At 38.9% G+C, this 19706-nt stretch overlaps 1 protein-coding gene and 1 long non-coding RNA gene across 3 annotated transcripts in view; one reads left to right on the plus strand and one right to left on the minus strand.

Annotated features, from left to right (window-relative positions):
- LOC105552654 overlaps positions 1 to 8312 on the minus strand; it is a 223044-nt gene extending 214732 nt beyond the window's left edge. The window contains exon 1 of the long non-coding RNA XR_001008051.1: positions 8208 to 8312. This is a non-coding gene — a long non-coding RNA (uncharacterized LOC105552654). The remainder of the gene's footprint in view (positions 1 to 8207) is intronic.
- LOC105552655 (chromosome unknown open reading frame, human C3orf67) overlaps positions 1 to 19706 on the plus strand; it is a 323025-nt gene that overhangs the window by 245242 nt on the left and 58077 nt on the right. For both annotated transcript variants that reach the window (XM_011998358.1, XM_011998359.1), the window contains one exon: positions 11844 to 11905. In XM_011998358.1, coding sequence (XP_011853748.1) covers positions 11844 to 11905 — 62 coding nt within the window. The remainder of the gene's footprint in view (positions 1 to 11843; positions 11906 to 19706) is intronic.

The following is a 19706-nucleotide window of genomic DNA, read 5'->3' on the forward strand; positions in this document are numbered from 1 at the left end:
AGTACCTGATAGATGACATATACAGTGAATCCACCTTGGTTGGAGCTATGAGATCTTCCAGGCTTTCAGACCTTACAGGTTCCCATCTTACATTCAAATTTTATTTGATGGCTTTTACCAATACTAGTCATTCTCAATCATACTGCAAGTTGAATAAATTTGGTCATTTATGTTTACAATGATGAAATTCATCAATTCACTCATAAACTGTGCTTTTTAAAATGGCAAATGTTTTTTAAAAAACTACTTTTAATTTTTGTTTATTTACTTAATCTACAAAAACTGGTTGGGTACCTACTAGGCACCAGACCTAGGAAAGGCAGTGAGAGCAAAACAGTCATGGTGCTTGCCCTTGTAGAGCTCATAGCAAACCTGCCAACTCCAGAAACAATTCCATCACTGCAACTGTGATTAATGCTAAAAGTGAAAATTTTAAGATTCTGAGAGGGCATCATGAAGGAGCTGACCCAGTTTATGGTTGTCAGGAAAGGCTTCCCTGTGAAAGTGATACATAATTGAGGACCTGAAGGGAGCCTAAGCATTACCCAGAACACGAGGCAGAGGGGACTTGCATGTGCACAGGACTAAGGCAGACAGGACTCTGATGCTTTTGAGGACCTTAATGAAGGACAGAGTGGCTGGCTTGTGAGGAGCAAGCAGACAGGAGGCGGTATAATGGATGGGGCAGGTAGCGCATGGAGGCATGTTAGGCATTTGTGCCTCTGTCAATTGGGGAGCTGCTGCAGGGGTTAAGGCTGTGGCATTGTTAATAGCCATAGAATTAGCAAAGGCCAAATGACCCTTTGTTATTTTCCTCTTTCTTGGTCAGGAATATGACTGGCGAAACTATCAGCCGAGCCAGATGAGTGAATCCGAGTTACAGATGCTGGCGAGCCTACGGCGGCAACAAAATGAAGAACTGGAGGATGCTGGGACTTCCCATGGCCTGAGTGCCTCCCAGGTGGACAACTGTAATGTCAGCATAAGTACCAGCAGTGACGACACAACCACCTGGAACTCCTGCCTGCCACCCGTGAGTCCCTGGCTTTGCAGCTTCCTCTCATTGGTTAACAAGGAGCAAGCTTCATTGCTTAACAAGGAGCAAGCTTTTTTCTAACAAATCCCAGCTTTGCCTGGAAAAGCCAGGACCAAAATGAGAACACTCCCTATGAGAAATAATCAGAGTCCATTCTGAAATAGTGTTTTAGAATGGGGGACGGAAGTTAGAAGATAACAGTCTTTTCTTAAATTGTTTTATTTACCTTCAGAAAAGCTTTGTATGATGATATATCAAACCACACATTGAAAGAACAAAAAGAACAATTTTACTGTAGACACTGGGTGTCCCATTGTATCCCCTGTTCCTAGTACAAGCCCTGTGGCACATACAAGAGGCTCAATATTTGTTAAATATATATGTATGAAATGAATGAACACAGAGGAAAAGACTAGTTATACAAGTACTGCTTGGATATGAAGACAGAAAAGAACCTTCTGTAGAAGTCACCAGATGTTCACTGACTCTTCCCTGTGGATGATGGGCTATGATAGGCACTGTGGATGCTTCAGAAGCTTATATTCCCATGTGTTTCCATAGTTAAAGCACTTCAGTATGGCCCATTGCCCTCACTATGGCCCAGCAGAGGAGTTGGAATAGGTCTTAGTCTTCCTGTTTTTCAGGTGAAGAAACTGAAGCGTGGGTCCAAGCTTCCACACCTGGTCAGTGGCAGAGCCCAGAGCAGAGCCCAGTTTTTTAACTCAGTCCATTCTCTACAATACTGTTCTCAGGGACCTTACAACTTAATTGGAAAGACAGAGCATAAACATCAGTGGAACAGTTCAGTACGGCACAAGAAATGTCATAAAGCAGAATAATAAAATCATTGGTATAATAATGATAATTAGAGCTACCATTGCTTTAAGTACCTAGAGCCATTTTGAGACCTCCGCAGGCCTAAGAAACATTTACCTATAAGGCTACATTCAATGTCATAGCAAACCGACTAAAATATACTTTCATCCAAAAGTAAATATGTTTTTGCTATAAAAATTTTTAAAGAAAACATAAAACAACTTTTACTCATTTATATATAACTATATAAAAATTGAGTTGAAGCATAGTTGACAGTGGATAAGTTAGGTTTTAAGTATTTAATTAAATACATATGAATTTTGTGATTTGCTTTTCATATTTTAAAGCCAGTTTTTTCCAGGTCTCCAACATCTTTGTAGATCTTGGAAATCTCAGAGGCCCTGGCACCTAATGCCTTACATGTTATCTAGTTTACTCCTTATGGCTATTCTGTGTGGTAAGCACTGTTGCAGAGCTCTTGAGTAATGGAGGCTCTTGAGTAAAGTGAATCAGACCTAACCTGGTCTGACTCCTAAGTCTGGGCTCCTGACCACCATGATGTGGTGACTCAGTTGTCAAATGAGTGTTATCCAGTGGATATGTGGATATCCCATGGAAGGTGAGATTTCTGTGCTCTGGGGAGAACTTACACAAGTCTTCATGGAGAAGAAATTCCATTTGGTTTGATGGGGGGATTAGTGCTCTTTATCCCTACCTTGCATACCTTCAGGTTTCTCTCACCTCAGTTGTGCTTTCATTAAACACAACTGTCAAACATACATAACACCTCTGGCAGCCTTGGTGCCAAAAAGTATCCACCCACCCAGAAAAATATCTGACTTCTGGTTACTCTGGTTAGAGTATCCTTGTAGCCAAGCTAAGATCATAAGAGTCAGTTGCAGATTTTTACCAGTACAATTTGCAATAGAATTGAAACATTGCCTTTCTTATAAAATATTCCACAGCAGTCATTTAAACTGCAAGTAAGAAAGAGAACAGTGGCCTCCTGATCGAGCTCATTCTGTCATGAAGTAGCTTGGAGACCAACATTACAAAGGGCAACCTGAGGAATGATTATTTATGGACTGAAAAGGCTGAACTCTTAGTTGCCCTGGATACAATGTTCTCATCACTCTCCTGTTCTGAAGGACTGAAATCTCCTGCATGACATCTATTCCACTCTAAAAGTATACAGACAAAAATAAGACCTTTGGTAATGAACTTAATAACCCCTCTATTTGACCAAATGAGAAATTGAAATGGTTTGATTTTTTTAGACAGAGAAAATATTGAAAAGTCTACCTTTGGTACTCATGAGATATGTTTATTATTGCATCAGAGTCAGTCTATCTAACATTGGAACTACCGCCAAATGGAAAATTGTATTCCTTAATGAACTCTGTAACTCGCTGCTTGTATAGAGTTTAGATAGAGCAATTTTACAAGCATCATTGTGGTCTTTTTGACAGCTCATGCTTTTCTCTTTAAAAGTTGCACAGGGACAGTGAAAAAGAAGAAATAAAAAAAATCATAACTTTATTCATCACAATAATACCCCTTTTTTTTTTTTTTTTTTGAGACTGAGTCTCGCCCTGTTGCCCAGACTGGAGTGCAGTGGCTCAATCTTGGCCCACTGCAACCTCTGCCTCCTGAGTAACTGGGATTACAGACGCCCACCACCAGGCCCAGCTAATTTTTTGTATTTTTAGTAGAGATGGGGTTTTACCAGGCTGGTCTCAAACTCCTGACCTCAAACGATCCACCCGCCTTGGCCTCCCAAAGTGCTGGGATTACAGGTAAGCCACCGTGCCCGGCCTATACCACTCTTCTTTTATCTCAGTGAATAATGTCAACATCCATATTGATCCTTTAACCAGAAATTTGGAAGACATCTTCATTTCTCCCACTTCTTTATCCCACATTTGGCTGGTCTCCAAATCCTAAGAATCCTCTCTCCTTTTTATCTCTTACCCCACCCTTCCTAATACCACAGCCTTGGCACTTTTCCGTTTTTCTTTTTTCCCCTTAATCCCATGACAGATTATGCACTTTATTTTTTTTCAATATTTATTTTAGATTCAGGAGGTACATGTGCACATTTGTCACCAGGCTACATTGCATGATACTGAAGATTGGGGTACAAATGCTTCAGTCATGCAGGTACTGAGCATAGTAACCAATAGTTACTTTTTCAATCCTTGCCTTCTTCCTCCCTCTCTCCTTTAGCAGTCCCCAGTGTCTATTGTTGACATCTTTATTTCCATGAGTACCTGATGTTTAGCTCCTGCTTATAAGTGAGAACATACAGTGTTTGGTTTTCTGTTCCTGCATTAATTTGCTTAGGATAATGGCCTCCAGCTGCATCCATATTGCTGCAAAGGACATGATTTTCCTCTTTTTTATGGTTTATGCACTTTATTTTTCATCTGAATTCCTTCAATAGTCCCCTAACATCTCTGTGCCTCCAGTCAAGGCACTGTAACCTGGTGGTTAGGAGCATCAGCTCTGACATCAAATTGCTACGGTTCAAATCCAAGCTGTGACCCTTATAAAATGCTTGGCACTGTATCTGAGACATAAGTACTTAATAAATGAAGTTTAGCTGTCATTATTATTATCATTATTGTTCACATTAGTGATCTTCCTAAAACCCAGATCTGATATGATCTGATCTCTTTATTATGTAAAGCCTTTCAGTGACTCCCCATCACCTCTTTACTTTGACATACAGGAGCCCCCATGATCTGAGACTTGCCCTCTCTCCAGCCTCATCTCTCACTGCACCCCACCTTTCACTCCATTCTATAGTCCCACTTGTAATTCTCTAAATGCACTTTGCACATTATCCCTGTACCTTGGACCTGATTATCCTCAAGACTTAGCTCCAAAGTCACTGTAGCCCTTCTCCAGGCCTCATTGTGAAGGATACACCTTCTCTGCCACAAGAGTCAGGAGTATCTCCCTGAAAACTCTCACCACAAGCTTGCTTGTCTGTCTCACATTCACTCATTCCACATATATGTTTTTGAGTGGTACAATGTACTGTCAACTAGGCTGGCTTCTGAGGATACAGATAAAGCCTTATCCAAGCTTGAGGTGTGCACAGTTTTGGAGGGGAAGCCCAGGCGAATGGCTGACTGTAACTCAGGATGGCAAGTGATAGAGTAATGAGTTATGGGAACACATGAGAGGGGGCGATTCCACCTGTGGGTTTCAGGGATGCTTTTACAGAGAAGACAACAGTTAAGCTGAAGTTCAAGAATGAGTTCAAGTTCACCATGTAGACAAGAGGGGAATGGAATTCCAAGTTCCAAAAGGAAGCCAAATTAAGTCTGTGGTGGTGGGGACAGTGGGGAGTCTCTCCTTAAGCAAGATAACCTCCTGTTAGTGCCTTTGTTTCTCTGTCAGCTTGCATAGCACTTGAAATGAGTTTTGTTTGTCTCACTACCCACCCCCCACCCAACATACACACAGGGGAGCCACTCTGCTCCTGCCACACTGTCGACTTGGCTGTCACTTGGTGAGCCGTGCCCTGTGTTCAGCTCACGCCTTGCTCATCTCTTCTCTGTCTGGCAGCTCCCTCTCTACTTAGAAAATGGCTTTTTAATTTCTGTTTTGGTTTTTTGGTTTTTGGCTAATTTTTTATTAAAGACTTGTAGGTTTTTTGAGCCATTTTGGGTTCACTACAAAATTGAGAGGAACCCTATTATCAGTGTCCCCCACCAGAATGGTAATTTGTTACAATTAATGAACCTCCATTGACACATCATTATCACCCAAACTCCGTAGTTCACATTAGGGTTCACTCCTGGTGTTGTGCATTTTATGAATTTGGACAAAGGTATAGTGACATGTATCTGCCATTATAGTATCATACAGAGTAGTTTCACTGCCCTTAAAATCCTCTGTACTCTGACTGTTTATCCCTCCTTTTGCTTATTTCTGAAGGCCCAACTCACTTGTCGCTGCTTCCTGAAACGCTCCTAAACCCTCATCCCACCCTGAACAGAATTATTCGCTTCCCTCTCTGGGTCCTTGTTACCTTCACGCTCAATTACAGCACTTATGACATCAGCTAACCAATGTTACCAATATCCCCAAGACTGCTTGTGAATTCCTTGAAGAGAGAACCCTGCCTGTGTTCTTTCATACCTTCTATGTTGGAGCACAAATGCTAGCACAAGGCATCACAGCCAGTTGTCAGTCATTACTTGAATGAATGAATCAATAATGTTTTGAAAAATTCCTTTTTTACATATGAGTTCAGGTCCTTTGCAGGGACATGGATGAAGCCAGAAACGATCATTCTCAGCAAACTGACACAGGAACAGAAAACCAAACACTGAATGTTCTCACTCATAAGTGAGAGTTGAAGAATGAGAATCCATGGACACAGGGAGGGGAACATCACACAGCGGGGCCCATTGGAGTGTTGGGGGCTAGGGGAGGGATAGATAGCATTAGGAGACATACCTAATGTAGATGATGGGTTGATGGGTGCAGCAAACGACCATGGCACATGTGTACCTATGTAACAAACCCGCACATTCTGCACATGTATCCCAAAACTTAAAGCATAATTTTTAAAAATTCATTTTTTACTCTAAAATAAGGTAATTTTCATCAAGATTCCAAAATAAACATCAGCTTTGCTTTGCTTTGCTTAAATAAATCCTGAGTGATGCATGTAATATTTTCAATTCAAGATTTGATAAATGGATATTAAATATACACCCAAAGGAATATCTCCTTCTGAGCAGGACCTGATTGCCAATAGGAAGAAAAAGAGATGTAGTCAGGTCCCATTCAGTTTAGCATTTTTACCTGACGACTTCACACACATTGCAGTCTGAAGCCAGAAAGCCTATGCAGAGTAAAATGAAGAGTCTTTAGCAAAATCCATTGTGTTTACCACAAACTTTGATTCCTCAGCATCTGTACAGTTCAGAGTAATATGTACTGTTTAAAAGGTGTTTAGATATAATAAATTAGTCATTTAAAAGTGTAATTAAATGTAACCATATTCCTCATAGCAAATTGGCTTTTGTAGGCATCTCTTGCTAAATAAATCAAGCCTACTGAGAAATCCATTGGCCTTTGACAGATAAATTTTTCAAAGTTTCTAACTTAGAACCAAATTCAATTAAAACAATACTCTACAACTTCTGTGGAAACCAGGCTACAAGTAATCAATTTTGAAGAGTTTCTGTTAGGAGTAGCCCTCGTGAGATTTATTCACAAACTAGGCTCTCGGCAGCCTTCGGAAGGGCGATAGGAGTTAGTTATAATGAATTTTAAGTGAATTTTATCTTGGTGAAGGATTTTGATTGACGATAGCATAAAGCCATGTTTTGTGTGTGTGTGTGTGTGTGTGTGTGTGTGTGTGTGTGTTTCTTTTTTTAAGGAATAAGAATAGCTATCAATGGGCACTGCTTCATGTGATGCCCAAACAAATATAAACTCTAGATCGGTCAACCTGGGCTCAATCCCAGCTCTGCCATTTCTGGACATGATCATCTTTGAAATGGGAATGATAAAAGAACCTTCCTAATGTTGGCATTATGCAAATCGAATGAGTACATGAAATGCATGTGCCCAGTGCTTAGCAGAGTAAGCTCACACTGACTGTCAACTGCTGTTCCGCTGAGGTTATTCTCCTCAAAGGGCCACTTGAGTGATCAAAACAGAATTTCTAGGACATTTTCCCTTTTTATGATGACTGAGACCTGAAGCAGTAAGCAGAGATTCTGTAGTGCTTGTTTTGATGTGAGTTTAACCGTTGGCATACAGACTGACTCCCTCAGATCCTTAAAAATAAACTCCTTTATTATTTCATTATTTCAATATTTCATTTCACTGTCCCTCCTCAGATGTAGATTCAAGAAAAGTAGGTTTATTGTGCAGCTTCCCTGTGAGCAGAATGTCATTCCTTCAAGTTAATAATTAACATAACCTGACCCGGGCGTGGTGGCACAGGTCTGTATTCCCAGCTAATTGAGAGGCTAAGGAGGATTTTAGCCCAGGAATTTAGGGCCCGTGTGGGTGACATAATGAGACCCCATCTCTTGGAAAAAAAAAAAAAAAAAAAGAATTCCCGTAAGCTAATATCAAGCACATAAGTCTCTAGCTTACAAAAAAAGAAAAAAAGAAAAGAAAAACTCATTGCATGCATCCATCAACATGGCATGTTGCAGAGCATAATATTTGGAGAATAACGAGGCAAAATACACTTAATAAAATTGCCAGCATATGGTGAGGTTCTCAGACAAATTATTTATGGTCTTGATTAACCTTGCAACAACATTATTGCCATTTTCATAGGTTTCACATAACAACATAAAAATATTGTCTTTACCTTTTAACATGGCAGGATTATCTTATCTCCTGTTCTTTTATTTCGCCTTCATTTCGCTCCCTCACCCCAAAATCTCTAGCAGCTTGATCATGGAAAAGCAAAGCTTCTTGTGCTCCGTGGTAGTTAATTTTATATGAATACTGTTTGCCTGGCACTAGCACATAGCAACAGCGCCACCAAAAGGCCGAGGTCCTGAGTTTCTGGAATCTGTTCCATTTCTTTGTTCGACAGCATATCAGCGTTTTTGCATGATATTCCTGGTTGCTGTGTATTCAAAATATAATATATTGGCATTTCAGGCTGTTTATAGTTAATAGGTTTTAATTTGTTCTAATCTACAGATTCATTAACTTCTCAGCTCTCTTTGGGTAGAATGAGTTTTCTTTTATCCTTCTGAACTAAAAAGGTATGTAGTTGATTGTGCTAAGCTGCAGATAAATCATATGAGCAGATGTTCTTATACAGCTATAGAAATGATATACAAAAACTGATATTAGAGTCAGTGTAATATCTGTGCTGTCAGGAGGAAATATTGAAATGTGCAAGTTGTTCTGTTTAGTGACTATGAAAGTCACCCCAGGAAATAAACTTTTCTTATTCTCAGAGTACTGTCTATTATATTTTATGATTGTCCCAAATTTAGTAACGTGGCAAAATTCATTTTTTAAATTTTAAATACATAATGATATATCTTGAGAATAAAACCAATGAATTTAATTTGTGGTAAGGAGAGTCGTATATATTTCAAATAAATGTATTTCTTCAGGGTCACTTTTCCTGCCACAAACAGAACTGATTTTGTCATATTTGTTATTCAAAAACTTAAATAGTCACCACTCTAGATGCACTCTCAAGCTGGAATAAACACTACAGACAAGTGGTTAGGAAGGTAAGCTGTGGACTCAGACTGCCTGGGTTCACATTCTAGCTCCACTCTTCCCGGCAGGCATGATCCTGGGTTAATACCCAGTGTCAATTTCCTCTTCTGTTAAATGGAGTTGTTCATCCTATTTATTTCATAGAATTGCTCTAAGGATCAAATGAGATCATATCTACCAAGAATTAACATAAGTACTCAATAACTATCGGTCACTGCCATTATGATGATAGTCATAGTTCATTGTGGATACTGGTTGCCATCCCTTTGCATCTACTTACGATATTCTCTGGGTATGGCTGAATGCCAAAATCGAAACAAATTCTGTATTATTTCATTGGTACTTTCACAGCATGCTACCTACCTAGAAATAGATTTACTGCTACATATGTATATAAACATATTGTAGGGGAGGAAAATATCTTTTTCTCATCCATCCTGGATTCATCGCCAAGGCCTCTGTTGTAACAAAAGACAGATTAGCAAAAGAAAAACATACAAATTTATTTCATGTAAGTTTTCCATGATACAAGAGTCTTTATAAGGAAATGAAGAACTGAACAAACAGTGAAACTTGAATATTTTTACTCTAGGTTTGATGAAGAGGGGAAAGTGGTGGAGAAATGTGATTGGGCAAAGGAGATATGAGCTAATGGAAATAAACGAAGAAAATCAGCAAATCCTTTGTTCAGATTCTTCTCTGTGTCGTTGTGTCTTCAGAGATAAGGATGTTCCTTTCTTCAGGGGATAGGGAGGGCATCTCTCAAATGAGCATCTTATGACCTGCTCCAGGAGGTGGTCAGAAAATCCTACCTATGTTTTATGACCAGCTGCAGGGGAGAACAGGGGAAGGTGAGAGTGACCTTCCTGCTGCTGCGAATGCCATGTCCTGAACTCCATTAATATCCATTTGTAGGTGAGGATGTCTGGCTTCAGACAGCTAGTTGTTCACCTTCCTATCTGTTCATGTCAGCAGTTTTTATTTGAAAAGTTTCCATTGGTTACTTTTTTGTTTTTCTAACACTTAAAAATCACTATGAGCAAAGATGGAAAGGGATCAGTCTGTATAGTCCAAAGCGAGGAGGGGCTGAGTCACAAACAAGATAGGATTCTGTAACCACTTCTATTTTCCAAGGGAAGGAGTAAGTCATTTGGAGTAGAGGTTTGGGGATGGGTATAAATAGAATTAATAGTATAAAATTAAGAAATGGAAATTCACCTGAATATCAGGACTGTGATGCTTAGAGAGTTATGGAAATGCCTCTGAAAATAAATAGGCAGAGGTCCATTCACTGGAGGCCTGAGTACAGCTGAAATACTGGACGAATACCAATGAATTTGTTATTGGGAGTATTTCTATACCAGTGTGAGTTCGTCCACAGAACCTGTTAGGCCCTTTGCTTGCTAATTTCTTTTTTGCTGTGAAATAATAAAGCCTAAATCATAGAACCAAATTTCACTTGCAAATCGCTGAAAGTCTTATTTCTCTAGTGAGATCAAATATGTCTTATGACATGTTTTTCCTTCCACTATTCTCCCAGCTGTTGTTTCTTATTACTGAAATGGTGATGCATTGATATTGGTTCAATTACCAAAGTATCTGAGTACATTTAAATTCATGGTGCATAACAGGTAGTCAGGCTAAGTGACTGTGATTATCAGATGGGGTGTTTGATTTAAATTAAAGGAACACTTCCAAGAGATAATTTATAGAGGAAGACAGTTTACTCTGAAGAATTTCCATCACCTACGTCATTAATATTTTGAGACTTATTGTAATGAGAAATATCTAGAAACTAAGGAGTATGAGCTCTGTATATACAGGCACCATGGCTACGTTGTTTTCCTCAGTCAGGGGCCACATTATGATGGGTGAGAAACCCTTAACCACCAACTCCACTGGGTGTGGAAGTAGCTAAAGCTCTTTGAATGCAGATTAAACATGTATACTAAACTAAATTGTAATAAAATGAGAACGTTGAAAATGATTTCTTATTAGAAACGTTGTTGCTAACCACATAAATACTTAGAGCTGATGTTCAAACAGAGGACAGAATTTTCTCCCTTTATAGAACAAAAGAAAAAGACCAAGTCCCGTTGGAAGCAAGTGTTTAAGGCTACATGAGATATAGTTGTTCAGCTATGTTTTGAAATGTAACTGAAAGGTTTCTTGTGGAGGGAATATTTGAGATTTCACATTTTTGTTAGGTATTGGCATCATTTTTTTCAGCTTGTTGATCAGTACTTGAGGTTGTGTTATACACTTGGCGAAAATGACCACCTTGACCTAAGATTTACATGTGTAATTCTCATTAGTGGTAATAGAAATTATCTTTACAAACTTACTAACATTGAGACTAGATATGTTTTCTGTGTGTCTGGGTTTCTGTTATTAATGATGCTTGAACTGCAGCATTAGTTCCATGAGATATCTTGTTTGGTTTTGTTTTCCTGTGTCTGAAAATATCAACCAATGTTAACAGCATAAAAATTCCACAAAGAGGAAAATCTCAATAAATGAACTTTAATTACATCATAGATGCTTTGAGGTCCAATGACTGGGCCACTAAAATAATAATAATGATAAATGTGATTTCTCATTTATACCACTCTGCAATTTGCTGGATCTGTAAAATGAACCCATACCCTTCTTGTGGGTTGTGTCCAAGGAAACAGTTACAGTAATGAGAGTGCATGTGAATTTACATGTAAATAGGTTTGTGCTGATTAAACATTCACAAATGTTTTGTCTTTTACAGCCTGTCAACCAGGGTCACCACTATCAGAAAGAAATGAACCCACCTTCTCCTTCTAACCCCCGGTAAGAATCATTAATAATCTACATGGTTTTTTTTTGTTTGTTTTAACTTAGAAGATTGCAGATTTTTCTTGGTTTTCTGAAATTGTTTTCCAAAACTTCTGGCTTCTAAACTTATGTTCTTTCAATCCTAGTTCGTCTACTTGTCTTCTTTGGACTTTAGAATAGTGGTCACAGTCTACCTAGGTTTAAATATCTACCTTTTACTAGCTGTGAAATTTTGGGTAAGTCATTTGACTCCATGTAATTCAGGCATAAGAATTATTTCATAGAATTTTGGGGAGATTCAAATGAAAAATTCTTAGAACAGTTCTTGACACATAGCAAGTTCTTACTAAGTGTTAAGTTATTCATTACGTTATTTGCATAACTATTTTATTTTAATAGGTGTCTGATGTTTGGTACATTTTAGGCATAAATCTTTTTTATATCATCTGGTGCCCTTAAATTTATCAAGATAGTTTATAAAAGTTCAAATGACCAGTCTCTTTTTTCATAACTTTAAAAGTTTATAATCTCAAAATTATTTTATTTCAAAAATGTCATTGGTATATGAGTCATTTGTCACTATGGAAAAACCTCGTTATTTTTGGTTCATTGGGAACAAGCAGATCTGAATTTGAGTTTTGAAATACATGTTTTATTTTTCTATAACTTTCTGATAAATAAGTATATAAGCTAGTTTATCCATATAAATCAGTATTACCTTATCAGTATTTATCATACACTAGGAAATTATTGAAAAGTCCACATATCTTAAGCCTACCTACAGAGTCTTAGTTACTGTGATGCACTTCATTCTCCAAATGCATCTGACCTGTACTGTGGGCTGTCCTATGGAGGGTGTGTTAACTATTGCATGGTGTCTGAGTTAAGACTCTTTAGTTACACACTACAAAACAGCTTAGCTAGTATTAAAAGACAGAAAGAGATAAGGAGAAAGAGTAAGAAAGGCGGGTTGGCGGATGGTTGTTGAATAAGATACGGGGCTGTATTCTAGAACTCAAAGGCCGCCAAGCCTCAGGAGGGGCCTGAAACTGGAACTAGAAAGGCAAGAGGCAGCCAGGCAGTCTCTTCACTCCATCTCTGCTTGCTTCCTCTGCTCCATTCATCTAAAGACCAGCTTTCTCTGCTCCATGGTCCACATATGGCCATTTGACAGCTCTTGAGTGTACATATCACAATTCAACATACATGTAGAGGCTGACAGACTACGTCTGAACTTCCTTTTTCGAGAGAGAATGTGATTAGTGTAGCTTGGGCCAAGTACCCATTCTGGTCCAGTCAGCAATAAACAATGAACCAAGCCATGTAAAATGAACATGGCTTCCAGGAAACCACGTAAATGGTTTACAGGACTTTTATTGGGACCCAGAATATTCATGACACAGATGAGTAAATGTTCTTTACTAGTAATCTCTTCTAAATGTTTCTATTCTGTACACCAGCTCTGGTCATTCGTTCATGTTACCTAGTAGGGTGAATTGTCACTATCATAAATAGATATACTAAAGAGTTTAAAACCGAGATTAGAATTTCAATATATATAAGAAGGTGTTTTAACATTCTTAAAATTAGCTATCTCTTGATAGGTGAACACATCGCTAAGAATCTTGCAGCTCATCTAGATTTGCCTAACAAATTATTTTTCTCTATGTATGAGTAAGCTTTCAAGGTAACTGGAAATCCAACTTTGGTCCAAATTATAACAAATTAAGAATTTGGGCCAGGCATGGTGGCTCATGCCTATAATCCAAGCACTTTGGGAGACCAAGGCGGATGGATCACCTGAAATCAGGAGTTTGAGACAAGCCTGGCCAACATGGTGAAACCACGCCTCTAATAAAAATACAAAAATTAGCCGGGTGTGGTGGCGTATGCCTATAATTCCAGCTACTCAGGAGGCTGAGGCACGAGAATTGCTTGAACCCAGGAAGCAGAGGTTACAGTGAGCCAAGATGGCACAAGTGCACTCCAGCCTGGGTGACAGAGTGAGACTCTGTCTCAAAAAAAAAAAAAAGAACTAATTTGTAGTCTGAACAAATGAGAATGATAGTAAGATATGTTAGACAGTGGAGCCATTTGTTTCAATAAAAGGAGAAAGGGGACCTAATTCTCATAATCTCAGACAAGCCTCTGACCTCTCCAGATCTTTTTAATAATACGAATACCCTCATGTGTAAAAGCAACGACTTGAGTTGCATGCTCTCTGAGGCCAATTCCAACTTTATGATTCTGTGACTTTTACAAGACTCATTATAACCTTTACTTCATAAACCAGTCTCGCCATTGAAGGATCACACTACTTTTATTTCATTGTCCTGTATAGAAAACATACTTTATAAATATTGGATGGATAATTGAATAAATGGATGAATATCTAGATGTGATAATATGCAACTTTAAATATCTCTTTTACAAATTGATTTCCAAAGATATACTGTCAAGGTAGAATATTAAATCATTCATCAGTTAGAGGGCATATCTTATGCAACCAATTAAATGTTCATTTATTTAAGGAAAATTAATTTACATTTCTGCATAATGAAATAAAAAGGCCAAATTCTAAAGCCAAAAATAAAATACCACCAACCCCATTTGCCAGCAAGTTATCTACCAGTTTCCTAAAAACTTATTATGTAACCGTTCAGAAAACTTGCAGATTATGTGACTTGCCTCTTGGTTCATAAATTCAGCAGCTTAGGAGAATTGGCAGGAGGGCATTATTGGGCCATAAATACAGAAGATGATAAAATTATGAGGTCAGTATTTATCATCATATAAAAATGGAATAAATTGAGTCATGTAATGCATGTAATTTAACTTAAAATTGAAAGCTCTAATTCTTCTTAAGATCTGTATTTATTATATTTTTTACAATTAGTATCCCAATCCTTTGGACCCTAAAATATAGAACTTTAAATTTAAGTGATATTGATAATTAATATGTAAAAATATAAGAAATGAGAAGGTAATTCTCTGAAGTCCACCCTCTTGGATAAACAAGCATCTAACTTGAACCCTTGATTGAAAGTTCTGGTATGGAGGCTCTGAACATTACATAAAAAGCAGGTAGGCTCTTGGTTTCCTGAATTAAGTGTGGCTGTGATTAGAGTAATGCCAACAAGGCAGAGACAGGGTGGTGTGGACAAGCACTTCCACAGAGAAGAAAGCGTGATGGTGACCTCTGGAAAATGTGGTGGCCACATGAGCCTCAGTGAGATATCTGCACGACTCCAGAGACCAAAAATACTAAGTTTTTTAAATTGCATAGACTAGTGCCCACATATATACATGTTTAGAGAATCACCTTTCAATTAGCTTTATTAATGTAACAGAACAACCAGTATCCCCAGTCTTTCACGCACATTTTGTTTTCCTATTTCTTTCTTTTTTCTTTTTTTTGAAGACAGTCTCACTCTGTCACCTAGGCTGGAATGGAGTGATCACTCATGCACATTTTATTCTGGAAAGACTTTTATTTCTGCAACATAATTATCTTCTTAGTTTTTTGTGTGTAGGATTAAAATAAAGACAATATACAATCTGCAAGGCAGGTAAATTTGGGTTTTAAAGAGTTAGCTCTAGGATGAAAATAGCTAAATCGCTGCATATATTCATATATTGTTTTTCTCACAGTAAAGTCATTCACTTTCACTCATAGGGCAGTGTTTGACATTGGATCAAGGTGGGATGCAACAGTAATCATTTTGCTCAGAAGTTTACAATCTAGGAATTGAAATATATATGGTTCACTTCATCACACCCTTGCGTGTCTAGATTTGCAACAAAGCCATTTCCCCTTATGCTGTTAGGCATGAGGTGATATTTTCCATTATTTTTTCCTAACACACTGACTGATATTTAAGCAGCATCTCAGATGCTGGCACCCTTGCCTCCAGCGTCCACCAAACATTGTCTCTTAGGGCACTGACAGCCTCTATGACAAGGTGCAGAAATGGCTAACATAATCTCACATAATTTAGAGAAGTGTGTGGTAGGAGGAAACAATTTCACACTTCATTCACGTTGAGAAACATTTCCTAGCATGTACACTTGCATGCTGCCAAACAGAGCAAAATGGATGCCGTTTGCAGCCTCAAGTCGTTTATTTTAAAATGCCATCTATTGGTTTGTGGGGTTTAGAGCTGTCCCTTAGGCACGTTTATTTAGAAGCTTATACAGACTCTTCAGAACAACGTAAGATATTCCTGCTCAGGAATGAGTTTTATGAAATAAGCTGTGATTACCTTCTGGTTGTCTATTCATAGGGATGGAGTCAATAACCAGTCTTTCGTTTCAAATAATGATTATACTTGCTATTTTTACAACTCATTGGAAAATTAGGGTGAGGAAGGAATGTAGTCAAAGGCTTTGCAAGGTTCTAAATGTTCGTGGAAATATATAATACACAAAATAAGTCAGAATACTCAAACAGCAAAGAATGGCATGGTTTTCTAAAGTGTTTGCTCAATGATTTATCACTTATCTATAGTTTTTAAAAATGTCATTGCAGATTGTGTTAGGGCCTGAATCCTTTGCAGCCTTGCCACATGTTTGTGTGATATAAACATACTTATAACCACAATTATCTGATGAAGCCCTGCAGTCTTTGACAAATGATTAATAACCACTGACCTCAGTTCCCGCTGGCTCAGCCGGCCTGGCCAAGGCAATCCGGTCTGTCATTGTAACCTGTGTGGCTCCTCCGGACTGACAACAGTGGCATCGTGTTTTTTTTTCCTTTCCAATTGTCACGATGCAACCTGATGGGCATCTCTTCTATTGATTCAGATTTTTAGCTTCCCATCACAAAAGAGAGAAAATGCATAAATTAATAAAATTAAGTACAGAACTTTAATATTCCTCTTCAAATGATTACGTTTGGATCATTTTAAAACAAGCAAGTTGAATTTTTAACAAATAGTCCTCCTTCAAACCAAGACATGACAGAGGACTTCCTTATTAACTAAGCAAACATTTTGTTTCTCAAAACACAGTGTTATTGCTGTTTCCTATTATCCAGATTTTTGCATTAAATCATAATGATTTGATTATGAAACCGAAGGCATCAGTTGTTGTTTTTATCATTCCTCTTGTTGGTTTCCTGTAGGAAAAGATTCAGTACCTCTTCTTTCATAATCCCATTCCCACAGATTTCACAACTGCTCTTTTGAGGGCCCTGATGAGGACTGATGACCTGTCAGGCTGTTCACGAAGTTCCTCTAAGGCAGGGTGCTCTCTCTGTCTCTCTCTCTCTCTCTGTCTCTCTCTCTCTCTCTCTTTCTTATTCCCCAGCCCCACCCCACCCCACCCCAGTGTTATTCAGCACATGCCTGTCAAGGGCAGGAGTTTCTTCAGTTTTTGAGTTGAGGGAGGATGTGAGCAAGTGAATAGGTATACACCTGGACACCATGGAAAATGAAAAGCTTCATCCTAAATGTTAACCAGTTAAATTTCAGATTTTTTTTCTGTGTCTCTGCAAGAATTGCCCTTTCCTTTCTTGGAAATAGGAGGACAGTGATATTGTTTCTTTCATAACCAGATAGAATCGTGTTTTGATGAGAGGCCCTGGTTTAGACAGAGTTTAAATCTGATTTTCATGCATGTACCACTCCCTGCTGACTCAAAGATCCGTAGGCACTGGTAACCTTTGCAGTGGCCCTAGTCTTTAAGACATAATAATTAATAATAGTTTCTAATATTCCTATATTCCAATGAGTCTCAAATTTATATCTCCAGTCTTGACCCTCCCTGAATTCCAAACTGATCTATGTAGCTGCCATCATACCTAAAATCCAGCCATTGAAAGATAACTTGATTTTCTTCTGCAAATCTTTCTTCACTTTTCTCCATCTCAGAAAATGCCATCATCATCCCTCCCCACCTTTGCTTAAGCCAGAAACCAAGGGTGATCCCTGTTCTGTCTCTCTGGATCCACCCAAATGTCCAGACTCAGCAAGTGTTCCCTTCAAACATAGTATATGCCAAATCCAGCCTCTTTTCTCTATTTTCCCTGCTATAGTCTGAGTGCAGGTTGCCATCACCTCTCACCTGGGCAAATGCCGTAAACCTCCAAACCTGCCTTCTCTGCTTCTCAGGCCTCTCTTGACTTTTCTCTGCTTAGCAACCAAGTGGTACTGACAGGCCTCAATCAGACACAGGCGTTGCTCCATGTAAAACTTCCCAGTGGTTTCCCATTGCCATTGGGACCAAATTATGCTTACTCTGGCTTTTGGGGCCCTGGAAGCCCACCTCTGGGATGGTGTTTCACACCACTGAGCACCTTGCTCACTCTCTACTGGTTCCTCTCTTTCGCTCTGATACTCCAGGCTTGGTCTCCACTTAAGAGCGCTGCCTGGATGGAGTTCTTTTACTCGAGGCTGCTTCCCAGCTGCCTCTTCCTATCAGTAGGGTCTCCACCTAAATAAACATCCTCTCCTCAAGAGGCCCTTTCTTAGCGTCCACCCTAAAATAGCTCCTCAGTCACCTTTAGCACATTATCTTTTTTGTTTTCATCACATTATTCCACTAACTGATATTTCCTTGTTTGTCTGTTTTCTACACACACACATGCACACGCGCACACACACACACACTGCTCCTTCTCGAATGCTGAAATATAAACTGCATGCGTGTGAAAATCTTATCTCACTTGTTCAGTGTCTCCCTAGTTTCAAGGGATACACTTGCCAAGCACATAGGGGACACATTAAAAAATAGGTGTCGAATTCAGTGAATCTCACCACTGAAAAATGAACTCCCCTCATCTCTCTACACTAGCTACGTCACTGTGTATCCCAACTAGCTGGAACCCATGAACACCTGTATACTTCTCTCCCTTAAGGGTCTCTGGTACTGGGCCCTATTCCCGTGTATAATAAATGAAACCTTTTACATGAGTTTGTTTTAAATGATCCCTTAAAAGATATCCCGAAGATAAAGTATCTGATATCATTTTACACCTTTAAATAGAGACGGTTTTCTAAAATTGAATGAGTGTGTTCACCCTGTATTCTTACTGGCAGTTGCTTCTTTGTATGGGCCTATTCACAACTATTTTATGGAGTCAAAGTACCACTTGCTAGAAATCTGGTTGGGTTGCCACTGCTGCAGAAGGTGTACTCGGTCCTCACCAGGCTAACAGCATCTGGGTAAGCAAATAGAAAAAAAGAAAACCATTATTTATATGCATACACATACATATATACACATTATATATATACATACAGGCATACCTCAGAGATATTGCAGGTTCAGTTTCAGACCACCACAATAAAGCAAAAATCACAAGAATTTTCAACTTCCCAGTGCATATAAAAGTTACGTTCCTGTAGTCCCAGGTACTCGGGAGACTGAGGCAGGAGAATGGCGTGAACCTGGGAGGCGGAGCTTGCAGGGAGCCGACTCACACCACTGCACTCCAGCCTGGGTGACAGAGCAAGACTCTGTCTCAAACAAACAAACAAAAAAAAGTTATGTTACTGTTCTTTAGTCTATTAAGTGTGCAATAGCATTATGCCTAAAAAGAGCAATGTACATGCCTTCATTTGAAAATACTTTACTGCTAAAAACTGCTAACAGTCACTGAGCCTTCAATAAGTCATAATCTTTTTGCTGGTGAAGGGTCTTGTCTGGATGTTGATGGCTGCTAAATGATCAGGGTGGTTGTTGCTGAAGGTTGGGGTGGCTCTGGCAGTTTCTTAAAGTAAAACAACAATGAAGTTTGCCACATCATTGGACTCTTCCTTTCATGAAAGACTCCTCTGTAGCATGCAATGCTGTTTGAAGGTGTTTTACCCAC

Source organism: Mandrillus leucophaeus, unplaced genomic scaffold (assembly GCF_000951045.1).
Source record: "Mandrillus leucophaeus isolate KB7577 unplaced genomic scaffold, Mleu.le_1.0 Scaffold57, whole genome shotgun sequence".
Taxonomy (NCBI): domain Eukaryota; kingdom Metazoa; phylum Chordata; class Mammalia; order Primates; family Cercopithecidae; genus Mandrillus; species Mandrillus leucophaeus.